Source organism: Oncorhynchus gorbuscha, linkage group LG16, assembly GCF_021184085.1.
Source record: "Oncorhynchus gorbuscha isolate QuinsamMale2020 ecotype Even-year linkage group LG16, OgorEven_v1.0, whole genome shotgun sequence".
NCBI lineage: Eukaryota > Metazoa > Chordata > Actinopteri > Salmoniformes > Salmonidae > Oncorhynchus > Oncorhynchus gorbuscha.
Genome location: NC_060188.1, coordinates 72,603,332 through 72,622,908, shown reverse-complemented (window position 1 = coordinate 72,622,908; position 19,577 = coordinate 72,603,332). Strand labels below are relative to the sequence as shown.

The 19,577-nt window shown below is 43.6% G+C and overlaps 1 protein-coding gene across 6 annotated transcripts in view; it reads right to left on the bottom strand.

Annotated features, from left to right (window-relative positions):
• Window positions 1–19,577, bottom strand: part of LOC124000088 (seizure protein 6 homolog) — a 252,039-nt gene that overhangs the window by 108,322 nt on the left and 124,140 nt on the right. For all 6 annotated transcript variants that reach the window (XM_046306214.1, XM_046306217.1, XM_046306218.1 and 3 more), the window contains exons 2-3: window positions 12,448–13,230; window positions 11,760–11,899 (exon numbers count right to left, since the gene is read on the bottom strand). In XM_046306214.1, the coding sequence (XP_046162170.1) occupies window positions 11,760–11,899; window positions 12,448–13,230 (923 nt within the window). The remainder of the gene's footprint in view (window positions 1–11,759; window positions 11,900–12,447; window positions 13,231–19,577) is intronic.

Here is a 19,577-nt window from a genome sequence, read left to right as displayed (position 1 = left end):
TGACCTGTCTTGGCCAACTTTGACCTCACCAGTCCAACTCTGGTCACCTGTGCTGCATCAGCCGCAGCAGCGGGAGCTCCCTCAGCTCCAGGATGGTACTGAGCCCAATCGAACAGAAGTACTCCGTTGGAGAGGGGGAGGCACTGTCATGTGTCTGGGCCTGTGACCGATTGCTTATTTACCTTTACAGACATTCTTGATGTTTACAGCTGGGTCGGGTCACAACACCCTTCATATGTACCGCTGGTTAGACCGCCTCCAGAAGTATAACTTTGAGCTGCAGCTCACACCAGGCATGGAAAATGTTGTGGCCGATCTCCTTTCACACTCAGTTTCCCCAAACTCCACCTGTACCCACGTTTACTCGTAGGAGGATCTCATCCAGCTCCTACACTCACCTCTGCAAGACCGTGACGCTCAAGGAGCTGTTCGAAGAATGAGTCAACGACCCTATTGTCATGACTTTCCCTCCTGGGTGAGGATCAGAAAGAGCCCCCTTCTCTCCCACCAGAGAGGGGAGGGGTGAAGTTGGCCATTTTATTAAGGTCGTAAATACCTTACAGGAACTCTGTCTCCCACTCTGCAGAAATGGAAGTTTAAAAACCCTTTGTTACAACTGAGATTTTGTTGTACTGTAACATCCAAAATTGGATAATGAAACAATATTTCTGTAATCCAAACATTTGGAATGGTCCGTGGGTATTTAAAGAACAATCTTGTCAAATTCATTACGATTTTGTAATGTAATTTAATGTGATGTAGGCTTCTGAAGAATTACTCTCCATAGATGGACCGGTTCATTTCAACAGAGCAATGACAAGGACATACAATATTAAATATGTGTTTCATTTCTAAATCCGAATGAGCGGTTGTTGGGGTGCTAAATATCCATATTTATGATGAGCGTATTATTCAACTGAATATACGATAGTTGAATTCCCTTGTCTCTTCTTCTCTCGTCCCCCCCCCCCCTTTCATTGTGTAACAAGCCGTCAAATCGGTTTAGTCCACTAAGGACTTTTCATTGCATCATGTTAGTAACCAATGCATAATACATTTTTTATTTCACCTTTATTTGACCAAGTAGGCCAGTTGAGAACAAGTTCTCATTTACAACTGCGACCTGGCCAAGATAAAGCAAAGCAGTGTGACAAAAAACAATAGAGTTACACATGGGATAAACAAAAGTACAGTCAATAACACAATAAAAATCAATATACAGTGTGTGCAAATGGAGTAAGGCGGTAAGGCAATAAATAGGCCATAGTAGCGAAGTAATTACAATTTAGCAAACTAACACTGGAGTGATAGATGTGCAGATGATGATGTACAAGTGTCCGTGTGTTTATGTATTTCTGTGTGATTATTTAGTTAGTTATTAAATAATTAATTAAGCCAACTTTGTATATCGCTGATTCATCGTTTATGCTAGGGTTCATGCAGATATCCAACAACTTTGCGACATTCAGAATGAGACTGATAAGGTAACTATTAGAAAATGAATGACGGCTATGATATCGAGATATTCTTATCTATTCTTCAGTCAATTTGGGAAACGGTAACTCATTAAACAAACTTTTCCCGTGGCGCCCCAAATTACTACTTAATTAATTGTTATATGATTAATTTAATTGCGTAATAATTGAATGTGGTATGTAATTATTTGATGAATAGCCATCATCACATTAATGATAGCATACGTCACGCCACCATCTTCATGACCTTGCTATGCCAATGGCTGGTCATCACAGCTCCCACCGGAACGGCAAACATATGCCAGGTTCAAACATGAGCTGTCAAGCTGGAATGCCACATCTGGCACGTGGAAACTGCATCATGGTAACAAGCGGCCTCAGGGGACAAATGTTGGCACCTTGACATTGTGAAGCTGAAGCACTGCTGCTGGGACCTGGTGTGGTGGCCTGGCATCGATCATGATAGCGAAAGGCTAGTACGTGACTGTGCACCATGTCTTGTCAGTAGATAGACCGGCCCACCTCCGCCACAAACACTGCAACCACTGGTCTGCCCCCCCTCATCCATGGGAGCATATCCAACTGGACATCTGTAGTAAACTTCACAATATGCCACAACACCAACACTTCTTGCTGGTTGCGGGTGACCTACATTCAAATTGGTCATGGGCTCTGTCACATCAGGGTCCATCATAAACTTCCTGGATATGCTCTTTGCTCGCTGGGAACTGCCTGCAACTCTGACCACGGACAACAGCCCCCAGCTGGTCTCGGACGAGTTCAATTCTTTTAATCCAAAGCAAGAGCTCCTGAATGACACACAGCGGTCTAAAGCACTGCATCTCAGTGCAAAAGGTGTCACTGCAGTCCCTGGTTCGAATCCAGGCTGCATCACATCTGGCCATGATTGGGAGTCCCGTAGGGCAGCACACAATTGGCCCAGTGTCGTCCGGGTTTGGCCTGGATAGGTCGTCATTGTAAATAATAATTTGTTCTTAACTGACTTATAATATAATAATAATAATATATGCCATTTAGCAGACGCTTTTATCCAAAGCGACTTACAGTCATGTGTGCATACATTCTACGTATGGCCAAGTTAAATAAAAATAGAGGATCAAGCATATAAGAACAGCCTATACACAGGCCAAATGGGTGGAGAGGTTCAATAAAACTCTGAAAAACGGACTGAGCTCACTTCGTTCATGTTTTCTCCTTCACCGAATTCTTGTCGCAAACTCTGCTGCACTACAGAGCTGCTCACCACTCCCCCACCGGAGTGTCTCCTGCCAAGCTGAGGTTAGGACGTGAACTTAAGCTGTCCTTACACAGGCTTCATTCCTCTGTTGGCAACCCAATAGCCTCAAGTCAGTACTGATTGTTTTGTGTAGTTATCTGAAGTCATAGTTGATATGGTTGATCTATTTCCATTGTATGTGAGATGCTAACACTTAGCTCTAAGCAGGGCTCACTTCCTGAATCCTAGCTTGTGTTTGGGCATACACAGGCTAATTGGTTTAAGTATATGTTACACAGAAGTTTAGATCCCTGAGGCACTGATCAAATCTGATGTCCCAATCCCTTCCTCAAGATGGAGGAGGATGTCCAATGCACGTAATTCCCGACAACTAGCTGGAGACTCTCCTACTCTCCACCTTGCATTTACAAGGCACTGTGAAATACTTTTGTAAGAAGATAAAAGTCAAAGAGATATCATCTGTGTGATTGTGAGCATGACACTTGGCCTGGTGAGAGGAGAAGAAGACCCCCTGGGCTCCACATGATAGATCCTTTCTGATCTCTTTCAGAAGGAACACTGATGATGAAAAGAGCTGTAGAGGCTGGATTGGTGACTCAGTTTTCCAAATGTACATAATTGAATGAGAAACCTTTTCAAGTGGAGATGAGGGGTGTTTCTGAGGGAGAGGACACCCACTCCAGTCTGTGTACCTTTGCTTAAAAAAAGTGTGTAATAAAAAAAAAAATATATATATATATATATATAAGACTCAGTCTCCCAGAGATGTACGTACTTAGGTGCGAAAAGTTTAAATCAATCGCAGAACAGCAGCAAAGGACCTTATCCTGTTAAGACTCTAGGGGCAGTATTTCATTTTTGGATAAAAAGACGTGCCCGTTTTAAGCGCAATATTTTGTCACGAAAAGATGCTCGACTATGATAGTTTTGGAAAGAAGACACTGACGTTTCCAGAACTGCAAAGATTTTCACTGAGTGCCATAGAACAAAATCTACAGGCAAAACCAAGATGTTTGAGTGACCAGGAAATCAACAGGATTTCTGGAGGCACGTTTTCCATGATCTCCTTATATGGCTGTGAATGCGACAGGAATGAACGGACACTTCCTATCGTTTCCCCCAGGTGTCTGCAGCATTGTGACGTATTTGTAGGCATATCATTGGAAGATTGACCATAAGAGCCTACAATTACCAAGTGTCCCGCACGGTGTCTGCGTGGAAATTGGTGCGCAAAAGTCAGGTACCAGTATTTTTCCATCCGAATCAGAGAAGAATGCACGCTTCCAGGGAAGGCATTTCAATGAAGAGATATATGACAAAACACCTTGAGGATTGATTCAAACAACGTTTTCCATGTTTCAGTCGATATTATGGAGTTAATTCGGAAAAAAGTTTGACGTTTAGGTGACTGAATTTTCGGTTAGTTTCGGTAGCCAAATGCATAGTAACAAAACGGAACGTTGTGTCCTACACAAGCATCTTTCAGGAAAAACTGGACATCTGCTATGTAACTGAGAGTCTCCTCATTGAAACATCTGAAGTTCTTCAAAGGTAAATTATTTTATTTGATCCCTTTGCTGGTTTTTGTGAATGTTGCGTGCTAAATGCTAACGCTAAATGCTAAGCTAGCTATCACCACTCTTACACAAATTATTGATTTTCTCTGGTTCTAAAGCATATTTTGAAAATCTGAGACGACAGGATTGTTAAGAAAAGGATAAGCTTGAGGACAGGCATATTTATTTCATTTCATTTGAAATTTTCAGAAATCGCTAATTTTGCGTTATGGTAATGAGCTTGAGGCTGTAGTCACGATCCCGGATCCGGGATGGGGCGGCCTAAGAGGTTAAGAAGATGCTGGAGGAAACTGGTACAAAAGTATCTATATCCACAGTAAAACGACAACCTGAAAGGCCGCTCAGCAAGGAGGAAGCCACTGCTCCAAAACAGCCATAAAAAAAGTCAAACTACGATTTACATAGTCAGTCAGGTTTCAAGACTAGTCATTCAACTGAGACTGCTCTCCTCTGTATCACGGAGGCGCTCCGCACTGCTAAAGCTAACTCTCTCTCCTTTGCTCTCATCCTTCTAGATCTATCGGCTGCCATCGATACTGTGAACCATCAGATCCTCCTCTCCACCCTCTCCGAGTTGGGCATCTCCGGCGCGGCCCACGCTTGGATTGCGTCCTACCTGACAGGTCGCTCCTACCAGGTGGCGTGGTGAGAATCTGTCTCCTCACCACGCGCTCTCACCACTGGTGTCCCACAGGGCTCTGTTCTAGGCCCTCTCCTATTCTCGCTATACACCAAGTCACTTGGCTCTGTCATAACCTCACATGGTCTCTCCTATCATTGCTATGCAGACAACACACAACTAATCTTCTCCTTTCCCCCTTCTGATGACCAGGTGGCGAATCGCATCTCTGCATGTCTGGCAGACATATCAGTGTGGATGACGGATCACCACCTCAAGCTGAACCTCGGCAAGACGGAGCTGCTCTTCCTCCCGGGGAAGGACTGCCCATTCCATGATCTCGCCATCACGGTTGACAACTCCATTGTGTCCTCCTCCCAGAGCGCTAAGAACCTTGGTGTGATCCTGGACAACACCCTGTCGTTCTCAACCAACATCAAGGCGGTGGCCCGTTCCTGTAGGTTCATGCTCTACAACATCCGCAGAGTACGACCCTGCCTCACACAGGAAGCGGCACAGGTCCTAATCCAGGCACTTGTCATCTCCCGTCTGGATTACTGCAACTCGCTGTTGGCTGGGCTCCCTGCCTGTGCCATTAAACCCCTTCAACTCATCCAGAACGCCGCAGCCCGTCTGGTGTTCAACCTTCCCAAGTTCTCTCACGTCACCCCGCTCCTCCGTTCTCTCCACTGGCTTCCAGTTGAAGCTCGCATCCGCTACAAGACCATGGTGCTTGCCTACGGAGCTGTGAGGGGAACGGCACCTCAGTACCTCCAGGCTCTGATCAGGCCCTACACCCAAACAAGGGCACTGCTTTCATCCACCTCTGGCCTGCTCGCCTCCCTACCACTGAGGAAGTACAGCTCCCGCTCAGCCCAGTCAAAACTGTTCGCTGCTCTGGCCCCCCAATGGTGGAACAAACTCCCTCACGACGCCAGGACAGCGGAGTCAATCACCACCTTCCGGAGACACCTGAAACCCCACCTCTTTAAGGAATACCTAGGGATAAAGTATTCCCTCTCACCCCCCCTTTAAGATTTAGATGCACTATTGTAAAGTGACTGTTCCACTGGATGTCATAAGGTGAATGCACCAATTTGTAAGTCGCTCTGGATAAGAGCGTCTGCTAAATGACTTAAATGTAAATGTAAATGTACATGGGGACAAAGATCGTTCTTTTTGGAGAAATGTCCTCTGGTCTGATGAAACAAAAATAGAACTGATTGGCCATAATGACCATCATTCTGTTTGGAGAGGAAAAAGGGGGAGGCTTGTAAGCTGAAGACACCATCCCAACCGTGAAACACAGGGGTGGCAGTATCATGTTGTGGTCATGCTTTGCTGCAGGAGAGACTGGTGCACTTCACAAAGTAAGTGTATGTAAACTTCCCACTTCAACTGTGTATGTATGAATATGAGCTGTGAAGAGGAGATTGTAGACTTCTCCTTGTTTCATCTTCACTCCCCATTCTCTCTCCATTGAATACTAAGCACATGTATGTAAGTGGTTTAGAATAAACGCAGGTAGGTGTGTTGTGATAAAGGATCTCTAGAATAAAGATGGAGGTACAGAGACCGCACGTGAGGTACATGGAAAGGACTGCATTCCCCTTTATGATTGGTAAGACATAAGGGCCCTGAAATGAAAGAGCCTGCAGCCTGCAACCATCACAATGCGTCTGACCTTTGCATAATGGCATATATAGTATATCACAAAGGTGAGTACACCCCTCATATTTCTGGAAATATTTGAGTATATCTTTTCATGTGACAACACTGAAGAAAGGACACTTTGATACAATGTAAAGTAATGAGTGTACAGCTTGTATAACAGTGTAAATTTGCGGTCCCCTCAAAATAACTCCACACACAGCCATTGTCTAAACCGCTGGCAACAAAAGTGTGTACACCCCTAAGTGAAAATGTCCAAATTGGGCCCAAAGTGTCAGTATTTTGTGTGGCCACCATCATTTTCCAGCACTGCCTTAAACCTCTTGGGCATGGAGTTCACCAGAGCTTCACTGGTTGCCACTGGAGTCCTCTTCCATTCCTCCATGACAACATCACGGAGCTGGTGGATGTTAGAGACCTTGTAATCCTCCACCTTCCGTTTTGAGGATACCCCACAGATGCTCAATAGTGTTTAGGTCTGGAGACATGCTTGGCCAGTCCATCACCTTTACCCTCAGCTTCTTTAGCAAGGCAGTAGTCGTCTTGGAGGTGTGTTTGGGGTCATTATCATGTTGGACTACTGCCCTGCAGCCCAGTCTCCGAAGGGTGGGGATCATGCTCTGCTTCAGTATGTCACAGTACATGTTGGCATTCATGGTTCCCTCAATGAACTGTAGCTCCCCAGTGCCGGCAGCACTCATGCAGCCCCATACCATTACACTCCCACCACCATGCTTGACTGTAGGCAAGACACACTTGTCTTTGTACTCCCCACCTGGTTGCCGCCACACACCATCTGAACCAAATAAGTTTATCTTGGTCTCATCAGACCACAGGACATGGTTCCAGTAATCCATGTCCTTAGTCTGCTTGTCTTCAGCAAACTGTTTGTGGGCTTTCTTGTGCATCATCTTTAGAAGAGGCTTCCTTCTGGGACGACAGCCATGCAGACCAATTTGATGCAGTGTACAGCGTATGGTCTGAGCACTGACAGGCTGCCCCCCCCCACCCCTTCAACCTCTGCAGCAATGCTGGCAGCACTCATACGTCTATTTCCCAAAGACAACCTCTGGATATGACGCTGAGCACGTGCACTCAACTTCTTTGGTCGACCATGGCGAGGCCTGTTCTGAGTGGAACCTGTCCAGTTAAACCGCTGTATGGTCATGGCCACCGTGCTGCAGCTCAGTTTCAGGGTCTTGGCAATCTTCTTATAGCCCAGGCCATCTTTATGTAGAGCAACAATTATTTTTTGCCATGAGGTGCCATGTTGAACTTCCAGTGACCAGTCAGTATGAGGGAGTGTGAGAGCGATGACACCATATTTAACACACCTGCTCCCCATTCACACCTGAGACCTTGTAACACTAACAAGTCACATGACACCGGGGAGGGAAAATGGCCAATTGGGCCCAATTTGAACATTTTCACTTAGGAGTGTATTTACTTTTGTTGTCAGCTGTTTAGACATTAATGACTGTGTGTGTTATTTTGAGGGGACAGCAAATTTACACTGTTATACAAGCTGTACACTCACTACTTTACATTATAGCAAAGTGTAATTTCTTCAGTGTTGTCACATGAAAAGATATACTCAAATATTTACAAAAATGTGAGGGGTGTACTCACTTTGGTATTATACTGTACATAGATACAATGTAGTGAAATTGTATTTATTCACCAGACCATCTCACTGTGTTCAGGCAACATGCCTTGAGCCTTTTTAACAGTGACCTTTCTAATCGTGGCTGAATTTAAAAGTAGGTTATCACTTCATCTCAGAGTCTACTGCATAGCTGATAGGGTATTGTGACATGAGTGAATTGTAGACCATCATTGAGTGAAAAATGGACCTATCAGTCCCGGTATTCAAAGGGCTATGAAGGTTTTTATAAAGTTACTTTTCAATGTGTTTTTCAGCAAGAGAAACAAGCAGGGTGACTTTCAGTCCACATAATTCAAAGGTAGACAAAGAACAACAGCATACTATGTGGCCCTGGAGACAAGTAGTGGTTTCGCCATGATCTGAAGGACAAAAATCGAACATACAGTAGCAATTTTAAGTCCTAATGGACAGCATCCCAGCATACTACCAGATAAGTAATTGGTGGTTTGTGATGGACAATTTTCAGCTGAAGGGGAAAAATATCATTACTCTGTCCATTGCAGGAGACAATTTATTAGGAATGCCACAAACTTTCATTCACCTACAGGGGCAGTGCCACATTCTCTTTAGAAAAAGCATGTTCTAAAATAGTTTGCTAATTGAAAGATTGTTTTGATTGTGTGTAATCAAGAGGGGATGATTGCTTTGTGAACAATTTTAGACTAAATGTATTCAATGTCAACTCTTGTTTTTCTGATTTAGGACTGGATTCAATCCGTATGGTGGAAATATCAGGAAGATCTCCATGAAAATTCAAAGGAAATTGAGCCGACACATGCAGAGTTCACCGTGGATGCAGTCTCCGCGAACGCCGGAACATTGACATTTAAAAAGGCAATCTACCTACAGTGGTGGAAAAAGTACACAATTGTCATACTTGAGTAAAAGTTAAGATACCTTAATAGAAAATGAATCAAGTGAAAGTCACCTAGCAAAATCCTACTTTAGTAAAAGTCTAAAAGAATTTGGTTTTAAATATACTTAAGCATCAAAAGTAGAAGTAATAATCATTTCACAGTCTTTATAAACCAGACCCAACAATTTTCTTTGTTAAACACAAAGTGCTTCATTTGTAAATTAAGTCTGAGTGTTGGAGTGTGCCCCTGGTTATCCGTAAATGAGTCCACCAGAGGCAGTAGGGATGACCAGGGATGTTCTCGTGAGAAGTGCTTGAATTGGACTGTTTTCCTGTCATGCTAAGTATTTGAAATGTAACAAGTACTTTTGTGTGTCAGGGAAAATGTATGCAGTAAAAATCATTTTCCTTAGGAATGTAGTTAAGTACAAGTTGTCTAAAATATAAATCGTATAGTACAGATACCCCCAAAAATGACTTATTTAAGAAAAAATACTTTAAAGTACTTTACACCACTAGCTATAACATGACAATTCCATGATACATCTGCGATACGGATTGAATCGAGCCCGAAGTCATAGAAAATACACTACTACAGTCATGGCTACTGAACCAGGTACAAGGAACACCACCAGAGACTAAACAATTACTGGAAACTGCAACAGTATGCAACTATAGCTAAAGCAGTTTACTTTGAATTCAAATTGGTCCATTTACATGAGACAAAACTATATGAATGATATAAAATGCACAGTTTGTATTGCATCATGCAATGTATGAAGAATATATTGTGAAATATGTGTAACTGCCAAAATAAAGGAAACACCAACATAACACCGCCAGAAAAGCTTCAATGCACCTTGGCATAGATTCTACAAGTGTCTGGAACTCTATTGAAGTGATGCGACATCATTCTTCAACAAGAAATTCCATAATTTGGTGTTTTGTTGATGGAAAACACTGTCTCAGGCTCCGCTCCAGAATCTCCCAGAAGTGTTTAAACTGCTAAAATGGGACAAGGTCTGTCCATGGTAAGGCATTGCTATGCTTTCTTGACATCTGCCAACCAGAGGTCCTACAGGCCTAGGTTTGTCGCACTTGGACTACTGTCCAGTTGGTGGTCATGTGCGGCAAAGAGGAACATAATGTAGGTACATTGCAGTTGTTCCAGAACAGAGTAGCACGTATTGTACTTAGATGTCAGTAACATACATGTCAATCTCTCCTGGCTCAAAGTTGAGGAGAGATTGACTGCATCATTATTGGTCTTTGTGCGAGGTGTTGAAGGTACTGAACTGTCTGTGCAAGCAGTTGACACACAAGACATGCAGCCAGAGGTCTCTTCACAGTCCCCAGGTCCAGAACAGAAGCTGGGAAACGCACAGTATTAAATAGAGACATGGCTGTAACGAACTCTGTGCCACCCCCGGTTATTCATGCTAGCAATCAAACCAGATTCAAAAACCAGATAAAAGAACACCTTATTGCACAATGGGGACTGTGAAGAGAAACAGATTTTATATTTTACAATCAATCAATGAAGCTACTTCAATACAGAAATGACCATATGGATATTACAGTTGATGCAATACAGTAGAAATATATACTGTATTTGTTTCTTAAATAATGTCTGGGAAAAGAAATTAATCTAAATGCATTTCGACCCATTCTAATGTAGGCTCCACATGCATAAATATAACTTCTAAAAGTAACTTATGATTATTTTTGGTGGGGGAAAGAGATGCACCATCCCTTCCCTGGAGAAAGTAATGAATGATGCCTGCTTCCATAGATAAACACTGATTGGTTGCAGCCAAAGACCAGTGAAAGAGATGCATACAAAGTAAGTGCCCTCTGAATGCCTGCTAGCAAATGGAACTCTGGGTTTATCTTTTAACTATGCTTTCGTAAAAAAAAAATGTCGGCCATTGTGTCTAAATAGATGAATTATGAAATGACATCTTACTAAACATTTTGCTATGCAGTGATGTCCCTGGTTCCGTCTCTGTATTGATTGTGGTTGGACTGTTGACGGGACAGCACAAGGATAACAAGTTCCACATGAATGGATAGAACCACAACAAGCAAACAAGAGCCCTGATGATTTTTGTTCCCTTACCATTCCAAGAGAACATTTTCAGTATCGACATGATGGTTTTATTTTGAAGTTGCTCGGTCACAAGAAAGATACCTGAAGCACAGTTTATTTCTTAAATTCTATTTTCCTTTTGAAGTCATCTGAAGCTCCAGGCTTTGTAATGGCAGAAATTCATAGATGTTGGTATTTGCTTCATGAGCAAGCTGAAGTGTTCTGTTAGTTTGAGATTCCAACAGATACGTTTGGGCATCTGAAAATAGCATAAAGGTGCAACGCACTTCATCAAAGCCTCTGGCTCTAGCGACAGCCATGATTACTCCGTAGATAATTAGATTAAATTAAGGTAGGGAAGAAAGAGTGAGAGAGGACTGTGGGGCTGAAACAATGTGTCCAGCAACACAACTGCAAAAAAACAGCTGCACATAATAGCCCTCCTATCATTGCCATTAATGTTTACACTGAGCAAGCTTTCATTAAAACATTGAGAAGTGTGAACCCCATAAAAGCGACAACATAGACAGTATCCTGTCTTCACTGACCTGTACTTCAATCCCGTATCCCAGGTAGACGGTCAGCACGTAGGTGCAGTCCACTCCAGGGTCAGGCGACGAAGCTGAGGAATGCAGCTGTGGAATCTCAATGTGACCCTCTGGGTCAGTGAAATTCACAGTGCAGGGACCTGGCACAGAAGAGCGAGAAATACAATTGATCCCTCTTCCCAGGCGACTGATCCCTTTCTGACAGCTCATCTGTGTTTCAGTGGCCCTCTAACCCCCTCATTAACTCCCTAGGTTTTCTGCCTCACAGCCAGGGCCCGGCTATCACACAGCCCCTCAGCCATCTAGACCCACTGGACAGGACAGCCAGGCAGCACAGATCAGGTGGAGCCAGCCTTGGCATATCGGTTTGATGCATGATCAGCTTCGTGATCCTGGGTGCCGGATTAATGGGAGAAGTCACCATGGAAGGATGAGGAACACTGACTAGCCTTCTCAGATGCTGTTCCTGCCTGGCTGTACAAAACTCTGACTAAAGTCTGACTAAACACTGTTAGTGAGAGGCAGTTAGGTTGATAGGTTAAGTGATTTGATGATTCCTGTATTAATGCTGCTTCTCCTAAGCCATCGTCATTACATAAAAGCTGTATTTGCCAATTAGATGCAACTGGGTTTACATACTTCTAGTTTCACTCTATATTCATATGAGACCAATAGAAATAGAAGGTACCTGGTGTCTGCATGGTGGAAATGGTGGTGGTTGTGATGATGGTTGTGGTGGTGGTTCCCTCATCCACCTCTCCTGTGGATGCTGCGGTTAGTTTGGTGAGCTGGATGCCAGGGCCTGTCCTGTTCTTTACCTCTGGTTCCTCGGACTCCCCTTTCTCCACCCTCACTGAGGTGGTCAGCACAGGGGGTGCCACGGTGGTCTCTGTGACCCCTGCCCTCTGACTATGGAGACTTCCATTCGGGGAGGGGGGGACATTGGGTCTGAGGCCACTGACTGTAGGGGCAGTGTTTGCCACTACAGGGGTGGTCAGGGAGTCTGTGGTCACTGTCACCTTCTCTGCCTCCCTGGCCTTGTCCTCGGCTGGCTTGTCCTTCTGAGCTATGCTCACCAGTAGCCCCGGGGTTGTAGGAGCAGAGCTGGTGAGGGAGGTTGTGGCAGCCACTGTGGCAGTAGTGGCTATGTCAGAGAAGGCAGGGGTGTCCTCATGTTGCACAAGGCGAGTCGAAGCGTCTCCTGCCTCAAGAGTGGAAACAGAGCCAGGCATTGTAGGATGTCCTGCCACATCTCCATGGTCTGTGAAGAACTGCTGGTCCCCCTGGAAGTTTTTAGTGAGCAGGTGTTCATGGAGGGCGAAGCCTCTGAAGACGGGCCGCTGGTTAGGGACGTTCATGGTGGATGCTGTGGTGAAATGGTTGATCTCACTCGCTGTGTCCTGTGTGGGGGAGTGTGTGAAGGCTCCGCTGTCTGACTCCACTCTTCTCTGGCCCACAGCATTGACATTTTCTAGAGAAGACAATGGAGAGAGACACACAGACAACATAGAGATATTAGAGCATACCAGAAGACAACAAATATCAGAGAACATGATTCCTAAATATAACATTGCGTAGAAAATATAGATATTTTTACTACAAAAATCTAAATTGGATACATGATATATGGCTCTGCTGTAATTGCTAAATCTGTTCTTTAGTCTAGGGCTAGGGACTGTCACTTACCAGGATTACTTACAAGGAGTATTATGAATGGATATCATGTTAGATAGAAGGTTAAGTGCAGTGGCTAGTGAACAATAAAAACCCAGATGAGTTAACTACCACTGTAGACATATTGTCATGAGGCCCTTTAGGAAAATCCTCTCATGATAACCCTTTGATGATTCATTTGAATACCTTTATTCCTCCTTCCTCCAATTATCCAAAGTAAAGATTTTGCTCTGAATTTCTCGTGATGATTACCAAATATAATAATGGCTGAGCCTTAGAGAGTAATTATTCCCACCTGCAGCAGTTGAAATGTAATTAGGAAGCCCCGGGGTATGGGTGCTAAATTCAAGAAAGGGAGGGCTGATGATGAAAGCTCCAAATTGCTCTCATACAGTATTTCTATAAGAAGCCAAAACCAGTGTTCAGTCTTCTTGATCTCAAGAATTATAGAGGGAAATTATCGGTGCTTTTGACAGTGGCTTTATTTTTGCCAGAATGACAACTTTAGTGTCAAAAGACACCAGAGGATGTCTCTGAGGATGAATTATGAGCAACAACATGATTGTCTTTCATCTCTTCTACATTTATCTCCATTAGTATATGGGAGGCCTTTAAATAGTTATGTGAATAATGACAGTCCTCACTGTGAAGCCTGCAGCATGTCAGCATGAGTGTTCATTATCGAAGACAAGCGTTGCAATCACAGCCAAAAAGAGTCAAGAAAATTGAGAAACATTCATCTGACTTCTGGGATAAAATATTAAAAGACACAAGTTTTCTAAAGGACAGACTCCAGCTGAAGGATAGGATGACTTTCAGGATGTAGATTACCCCTAGTTTGCACACACACACAGACACACTGCTTGATCCACACTCCTTAAAGTGATGCTCCAATAGTTTTGAAGTAGTATCATTTCAGACAGTAGTTTTGAAACTAGTGCTCATGAGCCAAAACGGGTCCCTGAAATGTTTTCTTTTTTTTTTTGCAATTTGTATGATATGTTACAAATTCCAATTCATACAATACATTACGAATTTGAAAGTTCTTAAAAAATATGTATTTTTACCTTTATTTAACTAGGCAAGTCAGTTAAAGAACAAATTATTTTTCACAATTATGGCCTAGGAACAGAGAGTTATCTACTTTGTTCAGGGGCAGAACAACAGATTTTTACCTTGTCAGCTCAGAGATTTTATCCAGAAATCTTTTGGTTGCTGGTCCAACACTCTAACCACTAGGCTACCTGCAGCCCGTTCCTAAAATCCCGGACTGCATATTTAACCACATGACAGAAAAATAAGTAAAACATGAAAACATACAAGCCTTGTAGTGGTAAACCACTTTGGACATTTATAAAATTGTGTTATATAGGTACTGTTATTTTCTACAACAACAGACACAGCTGCCAAAACAACAGGCAGTATACAGGGATTGCTATGGTACGCAGTGATAATGACAAGTTCTCTTGTCCTTTATCAGAGTAGGACCTCTGTAAATTGGAAATTAAGGACTTCCTAAAGCTCTCTGATGTTAAACTGTGTTATTTGTCCTGGGATTTTTTTACAATAATTGTCCTTGACAGTTTCATCACTTATGGTCGTGCTGTGGGGACAAATAGAGATGCCACTATTCAGTAGACTGAATGTAGGCTACAGTATAAGTGAGGAAGTAAGTAAGTGAGTAAGGTTGTTATTATGAAAAATGTGCTAATTACTCTGTCTAAATGTATCACAAGATGAATGGTGGTTCACCGTTTATAAATAGTAGATTATTTTTTATTTATTTATAGGCTACATGCACATTGGGGCAAAAAAGTATTTAGTCAGCCACCAATTGTGCAAGTTTTCCCCCTTAAAAAGATGAGAGAGGCATGTAATTTTCATCATAGGTACACTTCAACTATGACAGACAAAATGAGAAAAAAAATCCAGAAAATCGCATTGTAGGAGTTTTAATGAATTAATTTGCAAATTATGGTGGAAAATAAGTATTTGGTCACCTAAAAACAAGCAAGATTTCTGGCTCTCACAGACCTGTAACTTCTTCTTTAAGAGGCTCCTCTGTCCTCTACTTGTTACCTGTATTAATGGCACCTGTTTGAACTTGTTATCAGTATAAAAGACACCTGTCCACAACCTCAAACAGTCACACTCCAAACCACTATGGCCAAGACCAAAGAGCTGTCAAAGGACACCAGAAACAAAATTGTAGACCTGCACCAGGCTGGGAAGACTGAATCTGCAATAGGTAAGCAGCTTGGTTTGAAGAAATCAACTGTGGGAGCAAATATTAGGAAATGAAAGACATACAAGACCACTAATAATCTCCCTCAATCTGGGGCTCCACGCAAGATCTCAACCTGTGGGGTCAAAATGATCACAAGTACGGTGAGCAAAAATCTCAGAACCACACGGGGGGACCTAGTGAATGACCTGCAGAGAGCTGGGACCAAAGTAACAAAGCCTACCATCAGTAACACACTACGCCGTCAGGGACTCAAATCCTGCAGTGCCAGACGTGTCCCCCTGTTTAAGCCAGTACATGTCCAGGCCCATCTGAAGTTTGCTAGAGAGCATTTGGATGATCCAGAAGAAGATTGGGAGAATGTCATATGGTCAGATGAAACCAAAATATAACTTTTTGGTAAAACTCAACTCGTGTTTGGAGGACAAAGAATGCTGAGTTGCATCCAAAGAACACCATACCTACTGTGAAGCATGGGGGTGGAAACAACATGCTTTGGGGCTGTTTTTCTGCAAAGGAACCAGGACGACTGATCCGTGTAAAGGAAAGAATGAATGGGGCCATGTGTGAGATTTTGAGTGAAAACCTCCTTCCATCAGCAAGGGCATTGAAGATGAAACGTGGCTGGGTCTTTCAGCATGACAATGATCACAAACACACCGCCCAGGCAACGAAGGAGTGGCTTCGTAAGAAGCATTTCAAGGTCCTGGAGTGGCCTAGCCAGTCTCCAGATCTCAACCCCATAGAAAATCTTTGGAGGGAGTTGAAAGTCCATGTTGCCCAGCAACAGCCCCAAAACATCACTGCTCTAGAGGAGATCTGCATGGAGAAATGGGCCAAAATACCAGCAACAGTGTGTGAACACCTTGTGAAGACTTACAGAAAACGTTTGACCTCTGTCAATGCCAACAAAGGGTATATAACAAAGTATTTGAGATTCCATTTCCAAACAGACCCAAGCTTCCCTTCAGAGGACCTAACTGCCTAATAGAATTTGCCTCTTGTCACTGATGCTACAGTAGGTGTTACTACACACTCTTTGCCGCAAAGTACTATGGATCATACTAACTCTCCCTGAGGCTGGATGGTAGTTTTAGGTTTTACAGTGAAGAGTCAATGAGGATGTTTGCACACCTTTTTGTGAGCAGGGCTGTCTGAGTCAGAAGCCTTTCGAATGGAGATGTTGACTCACAGTTCTAGATCTTGGCACGATTTCTCACTCCAATCTTTTAGGAATGTATTTGCTTTGAAATTTCTCTGATGGAAAAAGATAGAGACCCAGGGGATCCAATTATCCTGGTACTGATGAGAAACATAATCTGTAACACCTTCTTTCATTCAGATGGAGTTACCAGCACTGAGACTGACACCAGGTGAGGAAGGAAGAAACCAAAAACATGTTTACTCCATGTCAGTAGCACTAGGATAAACCATTTACACATCCAGTGGGGTGTAATCTTGAAAACTAAGACTTTTACATAACCGCAAAACAGATCAAAACAACACCTCTCACACAATAGATACGCCATAAGCCATATGAATACAACTGTAATTTATCACTCAGAAAACTGCACCCAAGTTGAACTGTTGGCTGCGCTTTAGTTTGTTACCTTCGCTTGCATTAATTATTGACAGAAATAGATAAGAAGCACAATTCATTCATATTGTATGCATTATCCTGTAGTCACAGCAACTGCTGTGTATTTTGGACTACAGCAGACTAAAAAGAGATCAAACAAAGTAATTCGCCCTTCATGACTTTGATATAGCTCTCCTTGACCTATGACAAGCATTCCACTACACATTTCAATCTCCCTTTGTCCCAGTCTGAAACATGCAGGTATTACAGATTTGGTCAGGGAGAGGTAGAAAATGTCAGTGAAAGCACCCACCAGTTGGTCAGTGCATGCTCTGAGTACGCATCCTGGTAATCGGTCTGTCTGTGTGTGCTTGTGAATGATAACCTGTTTAAATGTCCAACTCACATCTGCTACAGAGAGTGAGATCATCCAGAACTGCTGGTGCTCTCATTCATTGATCATTGTTGCTTGCCTGAAAGATAGGTATGTAGCTTGTCTGGTAGGCTCGGGTCACTGGGTATGTTGCTTGTCTGGTAGGCTCGGGTCACTGGGCAGCTCACTGGGTTTCCCTTTGTAATCCGTGATAGTTTTCAAGCCCTGCCACATCTGACAGGCATCAGAGCCGGCGTAGTAGGATTCGATCTTAGTCCTATATATGCCTTGCCTGTTTGATGGCTCGTCAGAGGTCGTAGCAGAATTTCTTCTAAGCGTCCGGGTCAGTGTTCCACTCCTTGAAAGAAGCAGTTTATATGTTGCCTGTAATTCATGGCTTTTGGTTGGGATATGTAGATACGGTTACAGTGGGGATGACTTAGTCGATGCACCTATTAATGTAGCTTGTGACGGATGTGGTAAACTCCTCGATGTTATCAGATGAATCCGGGAACATATCCCAGTCTGTGCTAGTGAAGCAGTCCTTTAGTTAATCATCTGTTTCATTGGACAACTTCCGTATTGAGTGCGTCACTGGTACATCCTTCGTCTGCCGCCGAATACTCCATCCGCTGTGCCTTCATCCTGCCTCCGTCGGAGCAGACGCTCCTACTAGCCCAGGGCTACTAACTTTAACCTGTGTCGCTAGCGTAGTGGCGGCTCCCCTGTTCCATCTACTGCTGCCCCCTGGACACTATGATCACTTGGCTATATAGCTGATGCCTGCTGGACTGTCCATTACTGGAACGTCCACGAACCCAGGCTCCGTGTGTAGTTAATCCGACCCTCTCTGCCTAGTCATCGCCATTTTACCTGCTGTTGTTGTGTTAGCTGATTAGCTGTTGTTGTGTCACCTGTTGTTTTAGCTAGCTCTCCCAATCAACACCTGCGATTACTTTATGCTTCGCTGTATGTCTCTCTCAAATGTCAATATGCCTTGTATACTGTTGTTCAGGTTAGTTATCATTGTTTTAGTTTACAATGGAGCCCCTAGTTCCACTCTTCATACCTCTGATACCTCCTTTGTCCCACCTCCCACACATGCAGGGACCTCACCAATTACAACCAGCATGTCCAGAGATACAACCTCTCTTATCATCACCCAGTGCCTGGGCTTACCTCCGCTGTACCCGCACCCCACCATACCCCTGTCTGCGCATTATGCCCTGAATATATTCTACCACGCCCAGAAATCTGCTCCTTTTATTCTTTGTCCCCAACGCTCTAGGCGACCAGTTTTGATAGCCTTTAGCCGCACCCTCATCCTACTCCTCCTCTGTTCCGCGGGTGATGTGTAGGTAAACCCAGGCCCTGCATGTCCCCAGGCACCCTCATTTGTTGACTTCTGTGATCGAAAAAGCCTTGGTTTCATGCATGTCAACATCCGAAGCCTCCTCCATAACTTTGTTTTACTCACTGTTTTAGCACACCCTGATGTCCTTGCTGTGTCTGAATCCTGGCTTAGGAAGGCCACCAAAAATTGAGATTTCCATACCCAACTATAACATTTTCCGTCAAGATAGGGAAGGAGTTGCAGTCTACTGCAGAGATAGCCTGCAAAGTAATGTCATACTTTCCAGGTCCATACCCAAACAGTTCGAACTTCTAATTAAAAAAATTAATCTCTCCAGAAATAAGTCTCTCACTGTTGCCACCTGCTACCGACCCCCCTCAGCTCCCAGCTGTGCCCTGGACAACATTTGTGAATTGATCGCCCCCCATCTAGCTTCAGAGTTCTGTTAGGTGACCTAAACTGGGACATGCTTAACACCCCGGCAGTCCTACAATCTAAGCTAGATGCCCTCAATCTCACACCAATCATCAAGGAACCCACCAGGTACAACCCTAAATCTGTAAACAAGGGCACCCTCATAGACGTTATCCTGA